This window comes from Gymnogyps californianus, chromosome 1, assembly GCF_018139145.2.
Source record: "Gymnogyps californianus isolate 813 chromosome 1, ASM1813914v2, whole genome shotgun sequence".
NCBI classification, from domain to species: Eukaryota; Metazoa; Chordata; class Aves; order Accipitriformes; family Cathartidae; genus Gymnogyps; species Gymnogyps californianus.
Genome location: NC_059471.1, coordinates 7,798,362 through 7,811,138, shown reverse-complemented (window position 1 = coordinate 7,811,138; position 12,777 = coordinate 7,798,362). Strand labels below are relative to the sequence as shown.

The 12,777-nt window shown below is 40.8% G+C and overlaps 1 protein-coding gene across 8 annotated transcripts in view; it reads right to left on the bottom strand.

Annotated features, from left to right (window-relative positions):
- Positions 1–2,380: 2,380 nt before the first annotated feature.
- Positions 2,381–12,777, bottom strand: part of DLG2 (discs large MAGUK scaffold protein 2) — a 1,037,179-nt gene continuing 1,026,782 nt past the window's right edge. For all 8 annotated transcript variants that reach the window (XM_050914840.1, XM_050914880.1, XM_050914903.1 and 5 more), the window contains 5 exons: positions 12,493–12,594; positions 11,356–11,528; positions 10,550–10,659; positions 3,659–3,750; positions 2,381–2,633 (listed from right to left, as the gene is read on the bottom strand). In XM_050914840.1, coding sequence (XP_050770797.1) covers positions 2,527–2,633; positions 3,659–3,750; positions 10,550–10,659; positions 11,356–11,528; positions 12,493–12,594 — 584 coding nt within the window. In that variant the 3' untranslated portion in view covers positions 2,381–2,526. The remainder of the gene's footprint in view (positions 2,634–3,658; positions 3,751–10,549; positions 10,660–11,355; positions 11,529–12,492; positions 12,595–12,777) is intronic.

Below are 12,777 nucleotides of genomic sequence, written 5' to 3'. Positions count from 1 at the left end.
CATGACAAAGCAAAACAGTTACTAGTAGGATAGTACCGTAAAAAGCTGCATGCTGAACTAAGAAACAAAGAAGCAGATGTGATTGATTGCTTAAAAACAGAGCTGAAAATTAGAATGAAGTTCCTGCTTTAGGATACTTGGTTTTTCAGGTCTGGTGGGCTGTTTCCCAACCTGGGGCAATAGTACTTTGCCAGTATGGAAAAATCCATGGCTTCCAAAGATCTGGGGTCACTCTGTGGATTTCTGCAGAATTATCCAAAATCGAAGCTTTCATTCATTTATATTTTGTAAAAAAAGGTTTCTAGCCCTTCTGGTTACAAAGCTCTTTTGGAGACGTAACTGAAACCCTTGTTTATAAATCTGCGCTGGCCAGGCAAGAAAAATAGTAGTAAAAGAAGTGTGAACTTCTCAAAGTTACCATAGTAGGGCAGTAAGTGAGGCCACCTCAGGGCCACTAAAATGCCCATATTTTTAACCCTGTCACCGCTGGCGGCTATAATACAAACATCCAGCTAGTTGCACTCTCCGTGGAGGTTGGCTGGATATACCTGTCAGCTTGACAGGATGTAGAAATGTAAGCTTCAAATAGACAAGTAACTGAGGAGTCTATTTAGCATTTGCCCTTAAAATGTCCTTAAACATTAGGGATGCTGTAGCCACCAGCTAATAAGCATTGGACTCCCGCGGCGCAGCAGGCAGGAGAGCGTGGGTTTTATAGAAAACTTGGTCCAGCAGCAGCAAAGGCAATTCAGTTTACTATCATAATATCTCTTGCAGTTGTCCCCTTGTGTGTCAGAGTGAAGAATGGCATCAGTATACAAAGGAAGGGCAATGTGAAATGAGAAAAAAATACCTCCCTCTCCCCTTCCGTGCACCCCAAACTGCAATTCCACAGACTTTCCCCAAATCCCTCACAAATGTCCATTGCCTCAGTTTTTGCTTTTAAGACCCTTGTTGACTGTGAAATGAATGAAGATACAAGTTAGTTGGTGACCTGCCTGCCTACAAAGAGAGGAAAGATCAAATGCTTTTAGTATTTCCTTTAAAGAAACAGGAAGAATCATAAAACATTTGGGGGTGAAGTTTGACTCCCTCCAAGAGAGAAAATATTAACTGCATTCAAGCACTGACATTTTGCTTCTGAAAAATCATCCATTTCAATTTAAAGATGCATTATCCTTTTGTGTTCGGAAAAGGTCCTACAGGGCAGTCAGTTCAAGAGATCTTTCCACAGGAGTTCATCATGATTAAATAGAGGCAAGGGAGAGGCTTAAATTGAGAGAAAAACAAGCTGACAACGACAATTTAAGGAATTATCTTGCTTGTCATTAATAATAGAGAATCTGTTACAGAAAAGGGATAATGCAACTTGATGGTCCTCTTTACATTTTACAGTCGCACAAGGGTGTAAATATTTAATCTTTCAATTAATTAATCTTTACAAAATATCTCACAAAAACATTTTTACCCATAGAAATTAGTTTCTATACATCAATATATTTTTATTTTTATAAATTATTCCATCTTCAAGTGCCTTCTATCAATATAAATGATAAAATAGACAATCAAAAATTTTAAAGCTTTTCCCAGTTGTATCCCTCCTTGTCATCATAGGTGCTGTGAATCCTCATACATATGTGTGTCCGCATGGGAATGTGTTTGTGTGCACGTGTGTGTGATGTGAAATGCTTCCATCCTCTCCCACCCCCAAACTCCATTAAAATAAACTATATTGTTATTAGTTCCTGATGCGATAGTGTTTTCCAAAGGGGAAAAGAGAAATGCTTGACTTGGTTTCAGAAATCAAAAGATGTGCATAGTTACCAAAGTCGAGGTGTACCCACTACAAATGTGCAATGACAAGCTTAGAACAGGATCCACCTCCCAGTCAAGTCAAAGAGCATCCTACCAATGACTTCAGTAGGAAGTGGACCAAGTACTCTGAGCTTGATTTTGCAAGGTGCATGTGGCCCTGATCTAGCAAAATGTTTAAGCCCGTGCTTAGCTTTGAGCACATGAATAGTCCTACTGGAATTGATGGAACTGAACGGCATAGGGAAGGATCACAAGTGACTCCAAGTCAGTGGGCTACTCGTGTGTAGGAATTGGGGTCAAGTGCTGAGCGCCTTGCAGGATCAAGCCCTATATGAGGTTCAAGAGCTGGGAACTTCTCTTTAAAGCAATCAACACACTGAGCTCAGCCATTGAAATCGATCAGAATGTCCGCATGGGCACAGGAGGTGGCTAGCTCCCCTTGACAGAGGGTCTCCATGTCAAAAGTTTATACCTACAACTGGTGCTCTGAGCACACAACAGATTTGCTTTATATGGTAGAAGTCTTTTTGTTCCTACCCTTTGACCCATCAGTGTCCTTCATGGCTTCAAACACTTTGTGTTGTACATTCATCAAAATTCACATTGACTGCAAAGAACATAAATGCAACAAAAACAGGAAAGCCTCCAAATAGTATATTATAGTTTTCTTCTAAATATTCTCCCGTCGTAATCAGAGGTGCAGTGGCTAATTTATAATTTTTCCTTTGAAGGAATCCAGATGAAAGGCCCAGATTGTTCTTCAATTACAAGTTTGCATTGATTATATATATCTTCTAAGCTATCTCCTTGGACAATAGCTGCAGTAAGAACATATCAATATTTCTTTTAACTGTTATATTCTACAGCATCCAGTGTCAGATATTGATGAAATGAAAAGGAATACTAGCACACTGAAGTTGTTCATTATGGAAAAGTCATACTCCTGCAGATGGCAACTACGTTCAAACCAATGGCACCTTCCCATGGCAGAGACCCATCCCACTGCTTGTAGTGAGACAACTGAGCTACGTTAGTTTAGAGAATAGCAGCTCTATCCTACGGGAGGGCAGCAAGGTAAGTTCCCACTGTTGCAAGTCAAGCTTTACATTTCATTTGATTTAGAAGCTACTTCAGCAGTGAGTAGCAGCAGATTTACAGCCTATTCATTTCCTGACCTAGTTATAATAAACACACTCTTGACTGCAAAAGTTAACTAGATCAGGCCCAAAGTGACAGAAGATAAAGCAACTGTAACACAAAGCATGGTGTCTATACGCTTAAATTCCTTGCCCCCTCCAGCAGAAATCTGGAACTGCAGTCCAGATTAAGTGCACTGTCAGCATGTGGAGGGACAACTGGGGGCTTCTGAGTGTTATCCGCAAATACCAGTCCCCTGAGAAGGGAACTGCCTAAACCCATCCAAAGGAAATGCTGGGGCCCAGAGCAGGTCTTAAATCTCGCTCTTTTCCAGGTCAGGAAAAAGATGCCTTTCTCTTTCCCTCCCATGATCTGTAGCTTGAGCTCTTCCCTTGAGCTAGTGAGGAATTCTTTGGTCTGTACAAATGCAATGATGCAACATTTGTACTGATTTCATTAAAAGCAATTTTGGGTCAGAGAGGTAATCAAATTCATGCAAAACTATTCCTTCAGGGCATCGTAATTCTGAGGAGCTGAATGCCTCAACTGCCCTTGAGTTTCAGGGAAACAATAGTCCCAAGCCAGGAGTTCTTACTGTGGGCACCCTATACTGATATGCACTTTAGGCCAGAGACAGAGCTGATCCAGTTGTTTTGCAATAAAAGACCATATCTTGGGAAAAAAATTGTTTTTAATAAAAACATACCTGTAAAATATTCTCCAAATTCTTGTTCTAATTTAATTGCTCGATCGTAGGTTTTCTTCGCTTGCTCCTCTGTAAGACGTTTATTCATTTCCCTAGAAACACAGAGGAAGTCATCAAAAAGTTTAGATTCTTACTAGAACAGCTTTCTAAAAGATACGTTCAACTGAATCACAGATGGTTTGAGATCAGTATGAGAATCAAGCAGTGAAATTCTTCAATCAGTTTATGGGCAGTTTCAGGATTTTAAATTTAATTTCAATCTTATGTAGTATAAACCTACATTTCCAGATTATTTCTCATTTCTCCACTGAATTTTTATTTTGGGTTCGCTACTCTGTATTTCCAAACAAAATATGAGGCCAAAATCTGGTAACTGCTAACTGAGATGGACTTGTGGCATCAGGAACCCATGGGTAAGTCTGGGAGCCAGGAGGTCTCAAGGTCTGAGCACTCGGAGCACTCCTGCCTCCAGAGCTGAAGCTCTTTCAGGAACCTCTCTATCTCCCAGGCCCACAGCTGGCTGTCTCAGCTGCATAAGGTTGTCCAAACTGCTGAAATGGAAGCCGGGTTTTGATTGAGGCTGGGGCTGTGGAAGTGAAATCATGATCAAAGGCAGGATCCAGCACACTGAGACTCCTGACCCTGTAGAAGGAATCCCAGAGTCATTGTAAATCCTGTAGGGAAGCCCCAGAAGGACCCAGCATGTCTTCCAGGGAGACTTCTTCGTTCAGGTGGGGGCATGAGTTCCAGATATCATGAGAAATCAAACTGAGTCTCTCCAGCAGGAAGAGTTGAGTTATTTATTTATGTTCTCTATTCCAGTCCTTTCTGGTTAACTAGACAGATTCCCAGTCAAGTGTGTCTTGTAGATTCTAAAACGTACAGGGTACCAATAAATGTAAAAACATAGACAGTGTCAGTAACATTCTGTTATTGCCAATGTTTTATTATTTGATGGAGCATTTCTGTTTCAACAGAGGCATTATTTAATAACTGTAAGAAATGAGTTGTCTTGCCCATGCACGCTCAGCTTTTAATAACACTGTATACTTGCAAAGAATCAATCATAGAATCATAGAATGGTTTGGGTTGGGAGGCACCTTAAAGATTCATCTAGTTCCAACCCCCCTGCCATGGGCAGGGACACCTTCCACTCAACCAGCTTGCTCAAAGCCCCATCCACCCTGGCCTTGAACACTTCCAGGGATGGGGCATCCACAACCTCTCTGGGCAAGCTGTGCCAGTGTCTCACCACCCTCAAAGTAAAGAACTTCTTCCTTATATCTAATCTAAATGTACCCTCTTTCAGTTTAAAGCCATTACCCCTTGTCCTCTTACTGCATGCCCTTGTAAAAAGTCCCTCTCCAGCTTTCCTGTAGGCCCCCGTTAGGTACTGGAAGGCTGCTATAAGGTCTCTCCAGAGTCTTCTCTTCTCCAGGCTGAACAACCCCAACTCTCTCAGCCTGTCTTCATAGGAGAGGTGCTCCAGCCCTCTGATCATCTTTGTGGCCCTCCTCTGGACTCACTCCAACAGGTCCATGTCCTTATGTTGGGGGCCCCAGAGCTGAATGCAGTACTCCGAGTGAGGTCTCACGAGAGCGGAGCAGAGGGGAAGAATCATCTCCCTCAACATGCTGATCACACTTCTCTTGATGCAGCCCAGCATACGGTTGGCTTTCTAGGCTGCAAACGCACATTGCTGGGTCATGTTGAGCTTCTAGTCAACGAACACTACCAAGTCCTCCTTAGGGCTGCTCTCAATCCATTCTCCGCCCAGCCTGTATTTGTGCTTGGGATTGCCCTGACCTATGTGCAGGACCTTGCACTTGGCCTTGTTGAACTTCATGAGGTTCGCACAGGCCCACCTCTTAAGTCTGTCAAGGTCCCTCTGGATGGCATCCCTTCCCTCCAGCATGTCGAGTCATTCTTATTCACTGCCTGACATATATATGCCTGCAGATATCCAAATTAATTAGCAATAATAAACAGAGTTTGCTTGTTCTAGCATTTTTTCACAGCATAGATTCATTTTTCTTAAAACATGGTGGAAATTTTCTGAGGCAACTAGGAAAGCAAGAGAAGGGAGCATCTTGTGTTCTACATAAATCTGACTTAATGCCTTGCACTGAATCAGACAGTTATGTGGTAATGGACTGTATACAGTATGACATGTGTGATGCATGTAGGAAATTATGTGCATGCTGGTGCATAAAAAAATGATCTATGAAGTGCACAACAGTATGAACTTGCTACAGCTAACTCCTACCTGGCTTCTGAAAAACACCCTGTAAGGTGTCCAGGATGCAAAAAGGTATTTCTAGAAATGACTTAAAGCTGTCTATCTATATAACTAACTATATAGCTGGGAACTCCGCTTAGAAAAATCTCTCTGGAAGTACCAATGCAATGCAGAAAGCAGGTTTATAAAATGAAGGATAAGAAAGATTTCTTTAAAAATTTATGACAGTTATTTGTGGATTATATAAATAGGTTTAATATTTGCCAATCTGTGTCATGCTGCTAAATTTGTAATACTACTAATTCTATTTATTGGGAAGATTGCTATCTAATTGAGTTCAGGTGGGCCTCTCCTCAGCTATGCCTACTTGAACATATCTTTAGGTGACTGAACCAAAACTCTGTCTTGAAGTGGGACATACCATTGCAAATTCTTATGCAAACTTTACATTTTCATCTTAAGGACACTCAGCCAATATTCTAGTGCTAACAACATCCTCCTCCTTCCAGATCTATTGCTGGTAAATTTCTGAGAAGTATTCCTCAAGATCTTTGAATATCAGATGAGAAAATACAAATAAAAATACAAACAAGCATTTAAAATAGTAAGTACTTTGAAATAAGTAGAAATTTGCATTACATTTTCAGGTTGTAGATATGCCTGGGGTATAAAACTGTGCTAGTTGTATTCATGCCTCTGCCCATCCTGTGCCTTCAGGAGAGAGGATGGAGAAGGGGGAGGACCATGATATCCATTTTTCATGACAAATTAAAAGTGCTGTCAAACCGTAGTCCCTTCTAATTTTTTATTTCCTAGCCAGGGACCTGCACAGCTGGTGAATTCAAAATGCTTGCAAAGAGCTGTCCCTCCAGGCACATTTTCCAGGGTTTTCCTCCTCTCCCAGTGAAGAGCTCACCCAGGCAGGCTCTTCATTACTTCCAGCTCTCATCCCCATGATCCCACCACTGTCCTTCTTCTAGAGAGACAGGCCAAGTGAGAGGTACCAACAGGGATTAAACCTGTGAGGTGGAGTCATGTAGAGGTGGGGAAGGGAGGGAGGGAAGGAGGGAGGGAGGGAGGGAGGGAGGAGGAAGGAAGGAAGGAAGGAAAGAAGGAAGGAAGGAAGGAAGGAAGGAGGGAAGGAAGGAAGGGCAGGATGACGGAGCAGTTTGTTTACAGCAATTTGATTGCCAGGACTGAATTTAATTGAAGAAAGCAGGATCAGGAGACATCCGGCTCAGGCCATGTGTTCTGGTTGCTTTTACATCCAGCAGCCCCTTATGGTCTTCCTTTGCTGTGCTCATTAGTGTTAGTAGGGTATTTCCAAAGAACCAGCGATAACCAAGTTTCAAGTGCAAGTGCAAGCTTAATTTATGCTCCCTTCACTCTTCTTACCTTCACTGTCAGATGGGTGCAAAGGAACATACGTGTAAATGAGAATTAGAGCCTTCAAATTTAAGTGCTAATTTTGCCACAAGTTAAATCTTTTGACTTTGTTTCTCTGCATCTTCTGATTAGCAATTTTTTGTCTTTTATGGATTTACTTTGCTATTACACTAACTTTCAACTCATTTGTATGAACAGGAGTAATAGTTATGGAAGATAAACCTACAATTTTTGTGTTGTAGTAGTTACATACATAAAAAAGACTGAGTGAACACAGTTACGCTGTCATAAAAATGTCCTCTTTCTGTTCCCATAGAGCACTGGTTTACCATGTTAAACTTCTCCATACTAAAATAATAGTATCTATTGGAAAGGGATTATATCCGTTCATCTATGCACACCCTACAACTCACTACTGCTTACATCAGAGTCTGTATTTGTTTAGCCAGACCCTGAGTGATTTAGCTTCATTACTAAATAAAATAAATTATTTTCACAAGCGAGGTGCTTAGAATTATGTCGTTATTCTCAAGACAATTCTTTAAAAAGAACGATACTGTTTATGTTAAGAGAGTTCTCATTTCTGTTAGAAACTAATTTTGGGTGCTGTTTGATAAGATAAATACACATTAGACAGACGAACTAGATAAAAAGATTACTTGTGGAGAGCAGGCTGCAGGGGATAAACTAATTTAGAGTGCCTGAATTCATTACAGTTCTCTTTTTTTTCAGGTGTTGTATTGTGTTTACATAATTTATTTATATAAGCCATATTACTGCAAAAAAATCCCAAACTAGTACTGATACATAAGGACTTTTGCTGTCCCATGGAAGTTTGGATTTCTAATGAAGGGTGTCTTCCACAGGATATCTGCAGAACAAGGAATTCAAAGTCATATAATGGATTTCACTTTGTCCCTACCATACTGTCAACACTGAGGCAGGTTTAGTTCTGGAGAGTGAAGAATAGCTTACTTCTGATTTGTATCAGGAAGGCAAATTCTGCTAACTCTGCATAACTTGTTTTGTCCTAAAAGTGAAATATTAGCATTGCTTTGGTTTAATAACAGGATGATTGTCATAATATTTTGCATCTTCATAACACTTTTCAGTCAATCTGTTCAAGGATTTGCTGTTCTTACATGAAATCAATGAAGCCTTTATGTTATTGCCACATTTCTGGTTCTGCCTAATGTATTTTTCAGAGTAAGGGCCACTTTTATTTACTTCTTTTTTTTGTTTATCACTCCAGATGCAATGTCAGCATTAAACAACTAATGGAAATATTTTATGGATGGGAAAACTGTAGGTTAAGATCTATCTTAAAACAATCAATGCACAATGTAGGCTATCAGGCCACCCTTCCCCTTCTATACAGAGAGATAATCAGAATATAACTGAATTGTAGGGCTGGAAGAAATGTCAAGAAGTCATCCAACCCAAGATGGCTTTGGTTAGGGTGGGGCTGTGCAAGTACCACGTACTGTGCATCATTCCCTGTAATGTGGCTGGACATGCAACAACCTTATCACCAAAAGGCAAGGCCAGGGAGGATGCACATTCATGGGATGGGGCACGTTAGCAGTCTCCAGCTCTGTGACCCAACCTTTGTGGGCACACCATTACCATAACCAGGTATGCGCCTGTCACAGGAGGGAGGATGCCTACGTTTTAGCTGTGTAACAGATACCTATGGCATCATCTGCTGTTTGCAGAGCCTTTGGTGAGCGGAAGGCACAGAATTAAAAATTTCACCCCTATCACAGCAAATTAACCTGATAAGTTCTTGCATTACCACGGGTGTACATGGAAAACAATTGATCACAATGTATTTTATCCTGAGCTTTAACCAGTATGAAGATCACTTCTATATTTCCTCTTCAGCGTTCTCTCCTTGACACTACGTAACGCGCGTTCCTCCTCCACTTCCAAGGTGGTACCCAGAACCAGAGCAACACTCCAGCTGAGACCTCGTCCGTACCCAGTAAAACAAAATAACTGTCTATTGTGTCCTTACACAACACTGATGTTAATACAGCCCACAGTGGCAGTTTCCTTTTTTGCAACTGCGTTATCCATCCATTCATATTCCTGTGTGATCCATCCCAACTGCCAGATGCTTTTCTGCAGTGCTATAGCTTAATTATTCCCTGCTTGTACTCATGCATTTCATTTTCTCTCCTTTGTCTGTGCTGAATTTCATCTTACTGATTTTACATTGAGTTTTAAGCTTATCCTCCAAAGTGCTTGCCACCTCGCTCAGCCTTGAGTTATTCACAAACTTTACAAAAGCACTGCCCAATTCATCATTCAAGTAATTCATGAACAAGTGGTCCCAAACAGTGACACAGCTCAGGAAATACACTTGCAGGACTTCTGTCACCCTCCCAGTTTAACAGTGCCACTTTCAATGACTGAGTATGTTATGAACATGCTCTCTAGGTTCCCTTAGGACTACATTTCCCTAATCTTCTATTTCCCTAATTATTAATATTATATTTCCCTAAGCTGCTACTGAGAATGTCCCATGGAGCCAGAATAAAAATCAAGATGCAATACAATTATTGATATCCATCTCATGAAAGAAGGAAATAAGATTGATTTGATTTGCTCTTGATGCACATACATTGGCTGCCTCTTACAACTTTTTTATCCTCTCAGTTATTATACTTGAGTTGCTTAACTGTTTCCTGGATCCCAGAGTTTTTCTGAGTTTTGAAATTAGGTTGCCTGGTGACAGTATGAAGTTGTTGCCTTCTCTTTCCTTCTTCAAGTGTTTCGTTTGCCCCTTTCCAGTCCCATGGGTCCTTGCCTATCCTCTTACAGACCTTCAAGTAAATGAAGGGCTGACAAAGAGGCACACATCGCAAATCTGACACAGGTTTACCCTCTGGTTTGCCCCCTGTGACCAGACTCTACACCCCAAGAGCACCCAAGGCTGGATGGGACAAGCCATGCCACATGAGCCCTTGGTGAACTTGCTGCACAGGTTGGAACAAGCACACCAAGCACTGGCAGGGAGTCCTTTATGGTCCAGCATGTAAGCCCACATCTCCCAGTGTGAAAGGTTCAAAGGCAGCTTTGGCTTGTTCCTTGAGATGCCGGGGTACAGCGGATGGCAGGCAGGGAGAACAAGTCTCCACTGTTCCCACTTCCTCTTGTTATTACTGATTTTAGAGGACAGGCAAAATGTAGACTCAAGATCTGTGCTGTGCCACTTGAAACTGTACCGTGAAAAAAAAACGCTTGAAGGAGTTTATACTTACATCAGAGGCTCCCATGATTTAGGCTTAATGAAGATAGCGATGGGATAGAGTTGTGCAACTTGTAGTCGTTTGATAGCATTTCCTGACACATCAAGTATACAGTGCTTGCCCTGTTGGAAACAGATGAGGATGTGTTTATTTTTGCAGAGTTTGCTACAGATCAGCCAAAAGACGGGAAGCAATTCTGCAATGCAGTGCCCTGGAACGGGGCCATTACTGGCACACCAGGGAAGGGGGACCCCAGGGCTCCTCTGCGCTCTTTCCTTTGCTTTGGCGCTAATATAAAATCTTCACTGGAGATATGAGAACAAAGTTGTTTTTTATTTTTACTGGAATGAACTTTGGGGGGAGGGATTTTCTTCAGAGATGAGGAAAATCAGTTCATAAAAATAATAGGATGTCTCCGTTCTTACTGGTTAATTCAGTTCTTGTTTGTGTTAAAGACTCCCTGTGTCACCTAAGGCAAGTCATTTAATCTCTCTGTGCTTTGTTCTTTTGCCTCTGTGAAAGTGAGATAAGTTTATTTACCTGTCTTATAGAGGGTAGAAGGAAGGCTGTTCTGGGGCGCACTTGAGGCGCTGTGTTACATCCCTGAATCCATGGCACTACATCGAGGTACAGAAAGTGCCAAGGATGCTGTCATTCAAAGTCAGAGACTCCACTTGTGGAGTCATTATAAAGCCTACAAATATTAGGATGTCATTTTGCAGATATTTTATACTTTTGGCAAAAGAATCGTGTCTGAGTTACAATGTGGAAACAAGCCAGATCATGTTGCATGGGCAATAAAACTATTGTCAACCTACCCTTTCTGCCACGAATCTCACAGACTGGACACTAGTTCCATATAAATTATCATTGTACTGCCCAGCTTCTATAAATTTGTGCTCTTGGATATCTTTTTCCATTTGTTCTCTTGAAATGACAAAATGATAATCTCTCCCATCCACTTCATAGTCACGCTTTGGCCGTGTGGTGTCTGCATGAAACAAAAGACAGAAGATCAAGAAGTCTGTAAAAACATTTCATGCAAAAAAATCAGCAATTAAGGTTTGCTCAGTGGGCAATGCTGGCTCTGCTGTGAGCGGAGGTGCTCCACATCTGGGAGCAGATCTTCAGCTACTACATATCGTTTTCAATGGAGTTATGACAATAGAGCTGTCTTTTTAAAGTAATACCTTCTGATGTTTACCTCCAATCAATACTTACAGGCTAACATAAAATTAGTATTTACCAGAATTCCACTTTTTTCAGCAGGATCACACACAAACCCCAAATACAAAATGCATTCCAGATTGTAAATCTAATCCTATTACAGTGATAAAATGAATCGCAATCTCATCAATTTAATTTAGCCTTAATTATAAGGCTGATTCTGATCTCATCTCTAGCAGTTTTAAGCTGGTGTATTTGCAGAGACAACAGTTTAAAAAGAAGTAAGACTGCAATTGGGGTCTGAAATAAACACTCAGCAAGCTCTAATGATCCAAGATATAAACACTCTGCTTAATTTAGGGTCCACTACTGCTTTCAGATTAGACAGTCTAGATCTCACACAAATCACAGATTACTCCACATTTTTATTGATGGATGCTGTGCAATTGAGTTGAAACATTTCACATTTTACCAGTATGTCAAACTTTTATCTTATTTAGGAAACCACAGATTAATTGATGAGTAAATTGAGTTAGTGGCTAGAAGGCTCCTTCTTTAAAAAAAAATGCTACAATTTTGAGACAATTCTTTTGAGAAATTCTTTCCAGACCTTCACAATCTTTTTTTTGTTTGTTCGTTTCCCTTTTTTTGTCCAATGGAAAAATTGCTTTTGAGAAACTCAACTACATATAGTTCACGGATGCTGCATTCACAGCAATTCACTTAATGTGTGGCACCAAGGGATACAGCTCACTCAGCTGCAGAACAAGGAGTAAAATCATACTTACGTGGTACACATGACCCAAACTTATCAGGGAATTCAGATATCAAATCATCGTTGATCCGATCTTTCATAGGACCCAGAATAATAACCGGCCTGGTGTAATTAACTGAACAACAAAAGAAATGCACATTTTGATGATCTTACTGGCAATAACAGTAAATCTCCCCAAAGATGCACTAACCAGAGTTGTTGCCTCTATGTACGAAGTGAAAACTTAGGTGTACATTTTACTGATGAATAATTTATTTACTGTCATGGATAAGGAAAAAGGAATGAGTACCACTGATTT